The sequence below is a fragment of the Meles meles genome, chromosome 14 (genome assembly GCF_922984935.1).
Source record: "Meles meles chromosome 14, mMelMel3.1 paternal haplotype, whole genome shotgun sequence".
Lineage (NCBI taxonomy): Eukaryota > Metazoa > Chordata > Mammalia > Carnivora > Mustelidae > Meles > Meles meles.
The window spans coordinates 31,370,217-31,386,268 of record NC_060079.1 but is presented as its reverse complement, the minus strand read 5'-3'; the positions used below and the strand labels follow the sequence as shown (position 1 = coordinate 31,386,268).

General features: G+C 40.1%; 1 protein-coding gene across 4 annotated transcripts in view; it reads left to right on the top strand.

Annotated features, from left to right (window-relative positions):
* The first annotated feature begins 209 nt into the window (after window positions 1-209).
* Window positions 210-16,052, top strand: part of AKAP11 (A-kinase anchoring protein 11) — a 49,997-nt gene continuing 34,154 nt past the window's right edge. Inside the window, exons 1-2 of one of the 4 annotated variants that reach the window (XM_046028274.1) lie at window positions 210-380; window positions 14,244-14,353. In XM_046028274.1, the coding sequence (XP_045884230.1) occupies window positions 233-380; window positions 14,244-14,353 (258 nt within the window). In that variant the 5' untranslated portion in view covers window positions 210-232. Of the gene's footprint in view, window positions 381-442; window positions 525-814; window positions 962-14,243; window positions 14,354-16,052 lie in introns of those variants that run through there. The other 3 variants (XM_046028273.1, XM_046028276.1, XM_046028275.1) reach the window with 3 other exon arrangements.

The window sequence follows — 16,052 nt, the reverse complement described above, 5'->3', positions numbered from 1 at the left end:
GGGAGACTGTGCACCTTGACTGGGCTAAGCCTTACGATTCTAAATGTACATAATCACACATTAGCTTATCGTCTGGGGCTTGGTTTCTCCGTGACCAATACTTTACTTCCTGATTCCAATACCGCGTGAATTGGTAAGGGTGAGCACTAGGGCCCGGAGATCCCTTGATGCTAATTGTTGAGGTTCGGATGGGGCGGTCGGCCTGGTGCGCTGTGAGTGGTCCTCCCTAGAGATGCTGGGGAGAAGGGGCGGAGCTACCCCAAAGGATGAGCCTTCCTTGGGTCGTCGGATCTGCCTGGGCTGCCGCTTTGGGAAGAGCCCTGGCAGTCGGAAGACAGCAAAGCTAGCCTGTGGCGAAGAAGCCCAGCAGACCCCAGGCGGTAAGACCAAGGGGTCCAAAGAAAGGAGGAAGGGCCTGAAACCAAACCTGCAGGGCCAGCCAACGCTTGGGTATTTTGCCAGAGGAAAGGGTTAAACCGTTTCCAAGGTAACGGATCAGGAAGCGCGCAAGACATCCGCCGCAGGTTCGTAGGTCAGCCAGGCTTTAAAGCTCCCACGGCTGAGCGGATTCTGGCCAATAGAGAGGCCGGCTGTCCGTCACGTGACACGCGGGGGTCGGTCCGCCAGCTGCCCCAGAGCACGTGGGAAGGTTTTTCCTGCTCCTTTCATTTTTTAAAAGCCCACCCACTTTTGCGCGGGCATGGTCACAGAGTTCTTCTCGCGAGAGGTGCCGCACCCTCTCGCGAGAGTGAGTGGGAGGCGTGGGGACTAGGTGGTGGTGCCGACTGGAACTGCGGCGGCGGAAGCCGGGGGTGGGCAGTCCGGGGGCGGGCCGCGGGGAGGGGAGGGGGGAGGGCCGGGGGCCGGTGCGGGAGGGGGCGCCCGCCTGCTCAGCGGCTCGCGCGACTGGTCGTTGCGGGCCGGTGACATGCCTGTGAGCTGCGGAGGCTGCGGCCCCCAGGTGAGGCGGCTGCGGATCCGCCGGCAGCGTAAGCCGCGCGTTGGCCGGGGTGGCGGCGTGGTGCGGGGCGGCGGTCGGTGGAGCGGTCCGGCCGCTGGTGCCCCAGCCTCTCCGCCGGCCCGCGGTCCCTGCTCTGATTTCGGGGCTGCCCAGAGCTGCGCCTTGGCTCGGGGGTGGGAGGAGGGCGGCAGAAGCTGGACGGTGGAAGGAAGCCCGCAGCACCGGGCCTGGGGGGAGGGGGTGTCCTCGGGCTCGAGACGGGTCCCCTGGGGTCCAGAGTGTAGTGGCGGAGTTGCGGCCCCTTTGAATGACAAGCTCAGTTCCCATCCCCAGGAAGGTCTTCAGAGCCGGGTATATACCTTCCGTGCGTCGCGGAGCGTGTGCTTAGTTTGTGTTGGTGGTGCGCGCACCGGAGCTTATGCCGGAGGAGGACGTTGCACTTTGTCCCCGAGCAGCATCCTTCGCTGTCAGAACCCCAGAGCCGCGGAACCAGGCGCAACCCAAATCTTGTGACAGAAAAGGAGGGCGTCAAGCAGCTCCTCGGAATGTTGGTGTTTGGATTTGCTGTCACATTTTCTCTGGGGCTGTTTGTTGTTAATGGTTAAATGCTGGCCATCCATATCCTGAATGGATTGGGTATACTTTTATTACACCAGGCACCTACTCTGCTTTGCGAAAATATGAGGATGTGACCGACGTATTAAACACGTTCGTAAAATGGCAATGGCAGTGGAGTCTAAACCATGGCAGTGGTATAGCTTGGTAGCAGTTCTGCGTTCCGTCTCTTCTAAAATCTTATTAAACTGGAGGTGGTTTAGGCTTAAGATGTTAAGGAAATTTCAGGCTGAGAAATACCGTTGACACGTACCTAATGGCTTAAGTGCAAATCAGAGTTAAAAATTCTAGTTCTCGTTTCAGCTTTGTTAATTATTCAGTCCCTCGCAAAACATGTAAGGTTTCCTTGGCCTTTTCCCACCGTGTTAGGGATGTTATAGTTATACTGATGACACTGATTTTGGCATGTCTGGAAATACTCAGAAAATACAGAGTACTCAAAATATAAGGTACTCAGTAATGCAAAGATTGTTTTAATGTCTTGTTTATGATTTTCGAGTAATTGGCAACACAGTTCTGGCATGAATAGTGTCAGTTAAAATAGTGCATTTTAATGAAACTTTTTAAACATCTAGTTACCTTTTTTGAGTAGTACCATGGTTTTTCTTACTTTCTTATGTTCCTCCTGGCAGAAATACCCAGGGTTAACAGTGAATTTCACTGTTAGTTGTGGCTGTGAGTAGCAGAGCAATTTATGAGAGATCAAAGAATTTAAGGCAGTCAGAACAAATGGATTCCCAGGCTGAATTGGTAACTAGTGATTAGTGGATGTACCCAGATAACTGCAGTAGTGCTAAGGGCCTAGATGTATACTCCCAGGCAAGTGATATTTCTGAGTTGTTGAGGATAGAGGACTTGCCAAAGACCCTGAACCCACAGTAAGAGCTTCTTTAGTTTCTAAATTCTGGGATAAATCTAGAATCTTTAAAAAAAAAAAAAAAAATCCTCCTTTACTTTTAGAGGCGGGTAGAAGGATAATACATTTAAAAAAATTTTTTTTTAATTCCAGAAACTTACTGTCTTGTAAAGGAAGTCAAGCCAGATGTTACACTATAGGTCATTTTTAGGGAAATTTCCACTTATTTAAATAGGCAGTGGAGTTCTGTTATATTCTTGAAGAAAATATGTAAAACTTAGGGAATATCCATTCGAGAATGGGCAAAAGAGACTGGTCTAGATTTTAAAAGTTCCCTACCATTCCATCTTGGCAAACTGATTTTCAGGGAGAGAAAAAGAGAATTTTTTTGCTACTCTTTATAGCCTTTTGGTAAGGATTTCAAGCTTTTAGCATGTAAATAGTTGTTGGTTTTGGCTTGCTTTTGAAAAATAATTGAAGGGGGGCACCTCGCTGGCTCAGTTGGTGGAGCATGTGACTCTTGATTTCGGGATTGTAAGTTTGAACCCCTCATTGGGTGTAGAAATTCCTTAAAAATAAAATCTTTAAATAAGAAGAAAAGTAATGAAGTAGTTTTAGGTAGGATAATTATTTAGGTAAGCCAAATGTATTATTTTTCTGTTAGTGGCCTGCATTTTAGTAATAACGTCAACTACTTGGAGGGAGGGAAGGTGGGACAGGTCAGGGAAAGAGTTACACTTAGTTTGGGCTCGACTTAAGGGTGTATCAACTGGTAAGGTAGGGAAAGGAAAGAAAAATAGTATATCGTTTCAAAACAGACCAAAAGGATCCAAATGTCTTTATTCTGCACATTTTCATATACAACGTCATTTTATTGTTAAATGTTTACTAGATAGTGTAAAGGTGGTTGAAGTGTATAGAGGCTGAACAGGTTAAAAGGTGAAAAGTTAACATTTTTGGATTATTCTGAGAATATTTCATGAGAAAAAAAACAAGATAAGTGGCATGGTCATCTGGAATAGATGGGATGTAACTTGAATGAAAATGAGGCAAAATAAAGAGTTTGGGCTTTGGAGTAAGGCAGACTACTACTTAATATAGATGAGCCTCCATTTCCTCACCCCGATGGTGAAGAGTCAAAATACCTCAAAGTTATTTTGAAGCACATAGTAGCTGCTTATTCAGTCTTTTTCCTTTGAGCTCTTTTAATGGCTTTAAGATTATTTGGCTGCAAGAGTCAGAAATCCATTTGAATGAACTTAGTTAAGAAAAAGCATTTGTCATAACAGTCGGAGGACTGCCTCTGAAGTGCATTGCATGAAGTCCAGCTCAGGATCCTGGGAACTAGAAGAATCTCTAGGCTGTTAGTTACTGTTCCAGTTTTTCTCTGGGAACACAGGGTCTTGTCTCTGCTACTCTGGACTCTCTGTGTTCCAATTTCTTTTAAATTGGCTCTCTTTAAAGCTCTTGGTTCCTGCCTCCCTCAGACCTCGGTTTGCATGAAACTTTGCTTTGCTGTGGTGGCAGCTCACTTTGTTTGCAGCATGCTTCTCAACAGGTGTCTCCATATCTTCATTCTGAATTTCTGAAAACATAGTCCTGTGGCCCAGGTATCAACTTGTGTAGTCCCTGTGGCTGAGGATGGAGGAAGATGGGAATGGGAAAATGGATGAGAAAGAGATGTAGGTGTGCCTCAGTTTGTACTTTTCTTTTAAGATTAAAAAGAAGTTATTTATTTGAGAGAAAAAGCAGAGTGAGCGAGAGAACGCCAGTTGGGTGGAAGGACAGAGGGAGAAGCCGACTCCCTGCTTAGCAGGGAGCCCAGGATCTTGACCTGAGCAGAAGGTAGATACTTAACCGCTTAACCGACTGAGCCACCCAGGTGCCCCCAGTTTGTACTTTTTTAGACTAGGAACTTACTGCAAGTTTCTAACAGAGGGGACAGACAGGGAGGAAATATACTTTGTACTCTAATGTACTCTGGTGTACTTTAACATCCTGCCATTTGAGTTTTCCCCCCAGTACTACACTGAACTTGCTCTCAGTAATGATCTCCTTCAGGACAGAATCTTCTAGGTTTGTAAGTTAAGGTGAATTATGTAAGCATTTTGTGCCTCAGTCTCTTTATATGTAAGATGGGTTTAACAACACCAACTTCTGTTGTGAGAAATGTGAATTCTGGGGGTGCCTGGGTGGCTCAGTGGGTTAAGCCTCTGTCTTCAATTCAGGTCATGATCTCAGGGTCCTGGGATTGAGCCCCGCATCAGGCTCCCTGCTCAGCGGGGAGCTTGCTTCCCTCTCCCCCTCTGCCTGCTTCTCTGCCTGCTTGTGATGTCTCTCTCTCTGTCAAATAAATAAAAAAAACTTAAAAAAAAAAAAAAAGAAATGTGAATTCTGTTTAACAGCAATTAAGCAGTGCCTGAATGGCACAGTGTAAGGATGTGGTGTTACTTATACTGACTGTGTCCTGTGATTGAGTTTCCTGCAGCATTCAGAGGTAGAAGAATATCATCTCTATCCACAGGAGTTTGGAAGTTTAATACTGACCATTCCAGACATAAAACTATTTCTTGTTTGCAGTGATACTAAATCTTCTAAATCTCTACTTCTCCTGCTTTTCCAGCTGCCCCGTATTTGTGGTATTTGCTTACCTGCCCAGCAACCCTTTATCATAGTTGTCCCCTTACATTCTTTCTTGATCTTCTGTTCTTTCCTAGTCTGTAGGATCAGCTTTCAAGTTCTGTATGTATAGATGGCTCCTAGAATAACAACTGTAGCTCGGACCACCCCCAACTAAATGTATGTATTTTAGGTGTCTTTTGATACTATATTAACATAAAACACTATCTTCCAGTTACCCTGTAATTGGCAAAGGCTCCACTTTTCTTCCAGCTCCCCAAGCTTGAAACCTCAAAATTATCTTTCACACTCTTCTTTCTTTTTTATGCTTTATATATCCCGTCAGTTAATAGGTTTTGTACAGGCTTTTAGGAATGCCTCATAAGTACCAAGTACTGGACCATTGGCAAAGCAGACCCGTTCACTCATTCCTGCTACTGGCAGATTAGGGTAGAGCCTTACTACTATTTGCAGGAGCTACTTAAATGTCTTTTCAACAGTATATTCTTTGATTCATAACGTCGTAGATGCCGCTGATAAAGAGATGCTTTCCTGGGTTAAAATTCTGAACATATTTTTTGTTAAAATAATCTTGTACTTGGGGGTATTATAGAAGATTAACAATATTACTTAAACTTCAAAGCCGTGTATTCACTTTGAAAAGCACAGCCTGAAGATTTTAGGATTTTTTTCTTTTCTTTTTTTTTTTTTTTTAAAGCTGTGTTTATTGTTGGTATACAGGAAATTAGAGAAGCAAGGATCTTAATAGGTAATCATTTATTTCATAAACAAGTTAGGTCTTTTTTATGATTGATTATTGTTTTGAGAGAAAACAAAGTAATAACCGATAGCTGTGGTATTTTTAGGTTTTTATGTCAAACGGCAAGTCTCTTCCTAAGGAAGAAGCAAACATTTGAATTCCTGCTGTATCAATTCCTGCTTTATCAGGTCCTGTTTGTACGTACATTATGTAATTGCATTCTTATAGCAATCTGTGAAGATGAGCCTTAGCTTCCTGATTTTGCAGAAATGGGAGATAGCATCAGCTTTATGCCACTGTTTTCCTATGAGGTATTATTCTGGTTTTTTTTTTTTTTTTTTTTTTGTTTGTTTTTCAATGGTTGCTCTAGGGTTTATGAGATAACTTTAATTTATCAATACCATTTGTTTGTACTGTAGGAACAGCATTTTTTTTTAACTCTAGCCCACCACACTGCGTGCTTTATTTTGTCATGCGTTTTACTTGTGTATGTTGTAAACCCCATTATATGCTGTTATTATTTTTAGTTTAAATAGTTGTTTTTTAAAGGGATAAATAAACAAGGAGAAAATATCTCTATAAAATATCTTTTGTATTACCCTCATATTTACCCTTTCAAGCATTCTAAATTCCTTGTTTAGGTTCAGACATTCATCTGGTGTTGTTTTTCTCTTGCCTTTTATTCTAGTGGTTGGCTGGTGATGAATTCTCATAGCTTTTTTCATTCAAATAAACTTATTTTTCTTTGATTTTTGAAAGATATTTTCATTGGGTATAGATATCTCAGTTGACACTTTTTAAAAAAATATTTACTTATTTGAGAGAGAGAGAGAGAAAGAGAACATGTACACAAGCGTGGGGAGGGATAGAAGGAGAGGGAGAGAGAGAGCCTCAAGCAGGCTCCCTGCTGAGCACAGAGCCCCATGCGGGGCTCTATCCCAGGACCCTAGATGAAATCTAACCCATGACCTGAGCCGAAATCGAGAGCCAGACACTCACCTGACGGAGCCACCCAGACACCCCATTAGTCAACACTTTTTTGAAATGTTACTCAATTATTTATGGCCCAGCATAGTTTCTGCCAAGAAGTCTGTTGTCTTTCTTTGTTCCTTTATATGTGTATACTTTTCTCTCTTGTTTCTTTTAAGGTTTTTCTATCACTAGTTTGCAGAAACTGTGTTATGATGTACCTTGGTGTGGTTTTCTTTTTGTTTACTTTTCTTAGGGTTTGTTGATATCCCTTGCATCTGTCAGTTTATGGTTTTCATCAACTTCTGGAAATCCTGAGCCATTTTGTCTTCATGTAGTGCTCCTCTCCCCCACATTCCTGGGGATTCCAATTACCTTTCACAGTCAGTCATTGAGGCTGCTTTGTTTGTGGGTTTCTTCTCTCTCTGCTTCATTCTGGATAGCTTGTATTGCTACGTCTTTAAGTTCACATTCTCTTGCTACTGTCTAATCTGCTGTTGATTGTACCCAGTACGTATTTTATTTTAGATTTATTTTTGTCTCTAGAAGTTTGGTTTGGCTCTCTTATATTTTTTGTTTTTCTCCTTATGACCATGTTTTCTTCTTGCTTGAGTATATGGAACATATTTGTAATACAGTGTTAACATCTTTTCTGTTCATTCCATCATCTTGTCATTTCTGGATCTGCACTTAATGATGTTTTTCTTCCTGGTTACGGGTTATATTTTTCTCCTCCACTGGTAATTTTTGGCTGTGTGCTAGCCATTGAGTTTTATGCTGTTGCTTGCTTGATTTCGTTGTATTTTTTTTAAGAGTGTTAGATACAGTTGGGCTTCATAGGTTATTTGGAACCTGTTGGATTGTGTTGAGGCTTGCCTTTAAGCTTTGTTAGGGTGACTACAGAGCAACCTCTGGTGTAGTGCTGACTTAGTCCCACAACTAAGATGATTTCCTGCTATGGAGGCCATCCTTTGCCTGACATACTACAAGGTTTTTCCCACTCTGGTTGGTGGAAGTGCAAGTTATTCCAAGCCCTGACTGGCTCCAGGTATTGTTTGGCCTGCTGCTCTTTGGTAGGTAATTATTTCCCCAACCTCTTATACTTGGTACAGATCACAATCTGACCAAGGACCCTAGAAGAACCCATCTGCAACTCTCTGATGCTTTCAGTCTTTGTGAGCTCTCTCTCCAGTGCACTGCCCTGCAAATTCTAGCCTTCTTGGCCTTCCCAGACTCTGATCTCTCTGTCTTTGCAACTTGGTGAGACTGCCGGACTGCTTGGCTTTCTTCTCTCTGTGCTGTGACCTGGAAATAGCCAGCAGCTAGTGTTACCCTTCTTTTAGCTGTCATAGGCCTGGGTTACCTGTTGTCTAATATCTGAAAACTCATGTTTCATATATTTTGCCCCACTTTGTTGTGTTTATATATAACAGAATATTAATTTTTAACATTTGGCCATTTGGAATTTGGCCAACATGTTTTTGGAGCATTTATTATAAATATGTTATCAAATATTATAGAATTAGAAATTCTTGGAAACTTTTATATTTTCACAAATAATATATTAAATGTAGATATACCTATGTAAACATTTAAAGGTATACTTTCTTTTTAAAAGACTTTATTTTATTAATTCAGTAGATGTTTGAATGCCTTCCGTGTTAGAATGCAAATACAATAAAACATTTTTGTCCTCAAGGAATTCACAAAAGGAAGGAAGCATGCAAACAATGGCACCAAAGGAATAAAGGACAAACCACTTTGGGAACATAAAGGATGTGGCTACTGTTTGGGCAAAGAGGGATAGATGAGATGTGCCAGGTCTTCCTCAAGGAGGGGAGTCCTTGAACTGATCTATGAAGAGTAAGTAGCAGTTCAGCTGGTGGAAGAGAGGGGAGATTGACCGGAAGTTTAGGAGGGATTGGGGATTGACTAGATGCGGTAATCTGTAGGGATTGAGGGAAAAGCCAGTTTCCAGCATGGCCTGCTGGCTCAGTTGGTTTACTGGCTCTTACTAACGGAATATAGAAGAAGATTGTTTAGAGAGAAAGTTTTATTCAGTTTTTGGACATTCCGATTTTGGAGTAACTGAGATATTTAGTCAGAAATATTTGATAGAAAATTGGACCAAGGGGGGCGCCTGGATGGCTCAGGTCATGATTATGGAGTCCCAGGATTGAGTCCCGCATCTGGCTCCTTGCTCAGCAAGGGGTCTGCTTCTCCCTCTGACCTTCCCCCTCTCATGCTTGTTCTCTCTTATTCTTTCTCTCTCTCTCAAATAAATAAATAAAATATTAAAAAAAATAAAAAAGAGAATTGGACTAAGGAATTGAAACTCAGATGCAGGAACAGAACTAGAGATAGGTATGAGGGAGTTATTTGCACAGTTAAAACCAAAGGTAGAGGGGCGCCTGGGTGGCTCAGTGGGTTAAGGCCTCTGCCTTTGGCTCGGGTCATGATCCCAGAGTCCTGGGATCGAGCCCCGCATCGGGCTCTCTGCTCCGTGGAGAACCTGCTTCCTCCTCTCTCTCTGCCTGCCTCTCTGCCTAGATGTGATTTCTCTCTGTCAAATAAATAAAATATTAAAAAAAAAAAAAAACAAAAAAACCAAAGGTAGAGATTAACTATCCTTGGAAAACTAGGTAGAATAAGTACCACAAAGGACAAGGATGGAGGTTAGAAATGTTAGCATTTGAGTAACAACTTGTGATAAAATTTAGGGAAAAAGACTAATGTAGTGGCTAGAGAGATATGGTTTCTCAGTCAGAAACTAGAGAGGGTACTCGTTCAAGATAGAGATTTCAGGGTTCCAGGTCTCTGGATCTCTGGTTTCAGGTCTGATTCAGGTTTCTGATCCAGATTTCAGGTCTCTGAATCTGGATCATTGGGGTGAGAGGGGGGGTTAGAAATAAGCTGATCCACATGTGTACTGAAGTTTGAGAACCAGTGCCATAGGAAGAGAGTCAAGATAGGATAAGTGTTGGTAGAAGACAAGGAAAGTGTTTCAGAGACTCCTTGGCTTGGTTAACTCATGCTATAAAAAGGTCAGGAAGTAGATGATGTCAACTTGAAAATTTCTTAGGCCAGAAGAGAGGAGCAAAGACTTAAAAGTATTTGTTTTCTGATTATGAAAGAACTTATGCACATCCAGAAAAATAAAACTCTTATAATTGTATTTACCCAGGTCATAGATACTCATTTTTACATTGCTTATATAAATACATACTTGTAGTCATATAGAATTTATACAAAAATGGAATACTGTGAACATGTGGAAACCTGTCTTCTTATACTTAACAATGTATCATCTTCCCATACTATAGTTACATGACATTTCACAATATTAAAAAAGTCCCAGCTGTCATGCATGACCACTGTCATAAGTTTAGTCTATGTCCACTGTAGTATCTCCTAGACATGTACAAATATACACACAGGGTTGCATGTGTATGTAATTATTTTTTAAAGCCATGCAGGGAGCACATACTGTGTACACTGTTCTGCAACTTGCTTCTTACCTTAATATTTTATGGACAAGCTGTCACATCAGTGTATTGATCTAACTCCACAGCTGGTAATAATCAGTCATACGAATGTAGTATAATTTATTTGAATTGATGGATTTCTAGATTATTTTTAGCTTTTTTTTTGTTTTAGTGAACATTCACATATACCTTCATGAATTTTGTGCAAGTATATATGTAGGATAAATTTTAGGAAAGGAAATCACAGGATCCAAGATAAGTGTAATTTATTCAAAGTGTCCCATATGTCTGTTTTCTATACTCTCTATAATTGTTTCTCTAATGCTTTCATCTGTTTTTATCCGGTGATATTTCTTAAGACTTCGTTGGCGTTTCAGTATTTTAAGCAATATCCATTCTGCTTTTTGGTTGCTTCTAAGGGGATTTCATTTATTTCATAGTATTTTTATTTTTTCATTTATTATTTATTTGTTTAGTTTTAAAGATTTTATTTGTTTATTTGAGGGAGGGAGAGAGAGTGCATGCACACACAAGCAGGGGAAGGGGCAGTGGGAGAGGGACAAGCACACTTCCCACTGAGCAGGAGTTCAACATGGGATTCGATTCCAGGACCCTGAGATCATGACCTGAAGCTGAAGTCAGATGCTTAACTGACCGAGCCACCCAAGGGCCCCTATTTTATGGTGTTGTTTTTATATGCTCTATTTTTATTGAGCTCCTCTACCAGCTTTCTTTTCAGTTGTTTGCCTTGTCTATCTGTACTTCTGTCTCTGATCTTTCAAAAGAAGATCTAGATTCATTTTAATTTTCTTGACTATAAAGAAACACACTTAGTTATTCCCATAACAAGGGAATCTTGTTTGTTTACCCATAACAGGGCACAAATCAAAAAAACATTTAGTGGGAAGTTTATTATCATAACACAGAGGTGTTCAGGGGAAAATACTGTAGTTTTGCCCCTCTTGTGAAGTCTGTTTAAAACTATATTTTTTCTCATTATGTAAGATGGTGAAGTAACCCTGCTCTGTTGTTCTTTCTCCCCCATTTGTCTTTGCTTCATTTCCAGAGATCTGTTTTACCAGAGTATGAGTCATACCATCTCAGGTTGGATTCACTTGAATGGACTGTCGCAAAGATTATTCTCTGATAGATTTTTCCCTTTGTGAGATAGTATTTTACTTATGTGTTAAGTTAAAGACAAAGGGATGGAGTAGGACTCAGAATGAGTGAAGATATGGAACTAAATATAGTTTCTTTTTTATTAATATAAATTCTGACGTACCATTCTGAAAATAGATAATAGGAGTTTTGGGTGGCATGATAATATTTGCCTGGATTTTTTTTTCTTTAGCGTATATGTATTTTTTTTTTTTATTTTGTGTTTTTAGTGTTCCTTCATAGGTCTATTGAATGTTGGGTTCCATTTGCATTAGTACTCAGCTGTGAAGAGAGTGTTCTTTCTAGGTCTGCTGTTCAGGAGTATTGTAGGTAGAGCACTGGGGTAACTAGAGGTGTCAAATCCAGACAGGATGTTGTCTCCGAGCACCCTGGCCGCTCCCAGCCTCCTTGTCACGGTCTCTTGTGCTTCAGGGGCATGGCTTGTCACAGCAGCTTCCCGTGACCGGCTCATCTAGATAATTGGCCCGCTTCTCTTCTGAGTCAGTGTGTAATCTTTCCTCCTGTGGACTTTAGTTAGCAGCTGCAAAGGTGATTGCTGTTTCCCATCTCTTTCCCTGATTTCACCCTTTCAGTAGTCAGAAAGTGAAGAATGCTTTGTGTGTGCTGCTTCTCCGTCCTTCAGTGTTGTTTTGAATGTGGTTGCATCATGGGGGACCACATCCGGGTTATTCAGTCACTCTCCTGTTTCTGGCACCTAGAAGGCTGCTCATTTTTAATATAAAGTGTGATGAACCACTTTTCAAACCTTTACACACTCCAGAGGAGTCATTAGGAGCCTGGGTGTTAGAGTTTGGTTTGGATTTGAATCTCAGCTCTACTGCTCACTGTGTGGGCCTGGGCGAATTGCCTAACTTCCCCTGCCTCAGTTTGTCTCATTGTAAAGCTGGAATACCACTCTGCCCGTCCTGAGCATTACATGAGATGTTCGCATAAATCCCTTAGCAAAGCACTTGGTGCTTTATAAGCTCTCATTTGGACCCTAGATGCTTCAGGATTATTGCTTTCTTTGATGAATTCCCAGAAGGAGAATTACTGTTTTATAGCAGAGGAAGATTTTCGAGGTTTGGATCTGTATTACACAGTTGCCCACGTGGAAGGTACCATTTGACTCAGCTGCTGCGTTTGAGAATTCTGTTTTTCTGCAACCCTTGTGTTGGCCTTTGTATTTTATAAGCTTTCTGTAACGTTTAAGGCAAGTCCCTTTGCCTCTCAGGGTTTCTGACAGTTGAAGAGAACTCTGTGGGGAAAAAGGAGAGAGTTGGCCTGGGAAAAATAAAAAGATTATTGTCTTGCTTTGGCCACATAAACTTTTATATTTATACCTTGTTTTGAGAATTTGACCCCTTGATCACTTTGGTCCATAAGTAAATATTTTAGCTTTTCTTTTACTTATGATGTGTAGTCTGAAGTACCTCCTGTAAATTATTTTCCATTTGATTCTTATGGTAAACATCTCCAGAAAGTAAGTTGATATCTACTTTGAGGAAAGAGATCCAGAGATACTGCAGTTTACCTAGAGGAAACAAAGCTAATGAGAGGTAGAATAGGGACACAAATGGTACTTCTGAGTACTGGTACATTGTTCTTTATCTTGTGCTGTTGAGGCCTCCCTTGCCTTTCTCAAAAGCCTGCTTCAATCCTAGTCAATCACATTTTATTGTTAAGGAGACAACTAGGATTAATTCTAGTTCAGAATAGGATATCATCATAATTCTTTGTTAAAAATTACAATCTAGAAATCTCTAGAGGGAGGTGCGTATGTGTGGGTGCATGTATATACACTTCAGTTTTCTCTCTACGGTGAAAGAATATAAAATTAGAACTCCACCAACATTTAATTGGTTTGCCTTCTTGATGGAAGGTAGGTTCACGTTTGGTTTTGCGTATGTATCTCTTCATAGTGTAAATTTATATTAATCAGATGTTTTAAAAACCTCAACTGGGTTATTCTTGGTAAGGCCAATTTGATTGAAACCCATTCTTAAATTTTATTCATTCAGATTTTTGAGTTATTTAGTGATTTCGAATTCAGTTCCTATTCTCAATCTTTACTATAATGAAATACTTTCCTTCCAAGTCTCTGAGCCCAAGAGGGCTGTATTGCATTGTTCTTCTTGTATCCATAGCATGAGCACAAGTAGATTTTGAATGGGCAAAGTACTGTGATTAGACGTGAATAGTGAGTACTCAATGCCCAAGTTAGAGTTTCTTCCAAGGTCTCTGTGTATATGTTTGTCTGTGTAGCTGTGTGTGTGCATGTGTGTGTACGTGCGCATGTGTTGTAAGTACTCTTAATCATTTAACTTGGATGTTTTTTGAACTCTGTTCTTTGGTGCTCTTAAGATTCTTATATAAGGAGTTTATTTTCTTTATGGGATTTTATTTGATAAATACAGATTTTGTAGTCTCATTTGCATATTATCAAATCTTTCTGCCCAAGAAATAAGGAGTGGAGTATTCACACATTCACAGTGGCCCTAGGGTTCGAGTGCCTTGTGGGAGGCAAGAAGCCTGGGATTCTTTGTGATATTTGTTATTTTAGATTTTAAAAGGTTTTCCAAACATTTCTTATTAAGACTTTCATATACTTATTTGTAAAAAGTGAAACAAAACAAAACACAAAGGCAGTGAGATTGGATAGATAAGGGCAAACTGCTTAAAATAATTTTTTATGTCTCAGAATTTTAAGGTTTTTATTTTTAAATGACTGAATTTAAAGAAGTTATTTTAGGACAGAATGTCTGCCTGAATCACTAAAATCAGTAAATTAGTTGTTTTCTTTTAATATGTTTTCCTTAGGTGTTTTATGGATTAATTCTTCATTGATTATATACAACAGCAGTATAGTTATGGCGACCTTCCAGACTTTGAGAAACAGTCACATGAAGACTAGACCATCTGTCAGAAGAGTAAGTTCACTGTATTAGATTCCTTTCAGTGATAGTTTTAATAAAAATGTGGATCATTTTTAAAAATCTTGTTAAGCAGCTGTATGATATTCTTGTTTTTAAATGAATCTTAATATTGTAATTAGTAAGATTGTAATAATATTAGTAAGATTGGCATATATGAAAATAGTGATATGAAGTAAATCAACTTTATTTCCCAAAGATCACAGTGCCTCCCTATTTCTGCTCAGCAGATAGTTTTCTGTCATCTCAAAATCTCCCATCTTTTAACAATAGAAGCATCAGGTATGAATTTTCTTATGTACCTTTACCTTTGCCCCCAGATATTGCCATTTACTCATTTATTCATTCAGCAAATAACAATTTAAGTGTTTATTTTATGCTAGGCCCTGTGCTAGGTACTGGTTCTGTGCTAGGTACTGGATAATTAGCAAATTAGATAGGATTCCTGATCCTCTTTCTAGTCTGAGGAAGAAACCGCTCCTCCTCTTAAGACAATTTGGTTACCCTTCCATTTCTTGACCTCTTTTTTCTAACATTATATTATGAAAAATTTCAAGCATACAGAAGAGTTAAAACCATAGCACCCCTAGACATAAACTTGCATACCAACCACGCATATTCAAAGGTTACTAATACAGTGACCCTTGAGTAATGTGGGGGTTAGGGGGCCAACCCCTTGTGCAGCTGAAGATCCATGTGTAAGTTTTGGCTCCCCAAAAACTTTACCACTAATAGCCTATAGTTGACCGGAAGCCTTACCAATAACTTAAACAGCCAATTGACACATATTTTGTATGTTATATGTATAATATTCTGTATTCTTAACAGTAAATTCTAGAGAAAAGGAAATGTTATTAGAAAATCATAAGGAAGAGAAAATACATTTTTAGCAGTAAACTGTTCACTGAAGAAAACTACGTGTAAGTGCACCCATGCAATTAAAACCCATATTGTTCAAAGGTCGACTGTACTTTGTTTTATTTGCTCTATGTGTGCATGTGCACAGGTTTACTTTCTGGCAGAACTACTTGAAAGTTACAGTCTTAATGTCTCTTTACTCCTGAATACTTGAGCGTACTTCTCCCAAGGATTACCATATCCTCCCACATAACAATAATTCACTTATCACATAACAATAATAGTTATCACATTCAAGAAAATTATAATTCCCTAATGCCCAATACCCAGATGTACTCAGGCTTCCTTTATTACCCTTAAAAAGTCTTTTGCAGTCTTCCCCACCTCTAACCACACTCCCACTTTGGATTCAGTCTAGACTCCTAAGCCTTAAGTTGCCTTTGATGCTTATGACTTATTTATGTTACTTTTGGTCTGAGTTTCTTCTATTTATTTATTTATTATTTATATTACTTTTGGTCTGAGAGTTTCTTTTATTTATTTTATTCATTCATTCATTCATTCATTCATTCCATTCATTCATTCAAGACTGACTTCTTGAACAGGCCAGGCCAGTTTCTTGTGCAATGTCCCACATGCTAGATCTGTGATATTTAACTTACTCTTCTCTCTTCTACATTTCACAGACTCTAGAAGTTAGGTGTCAAAGCTTGATTAGAGTCAGGTTAAACATTTTTAACAAGAATACCCTATAGGATGATGTTAGGATAGAATTTCAGGTTTTCCTGTGATCGGTGATGTAAGAATTGCTCAGTTGATGAGGGTAGTAATGCTGCCA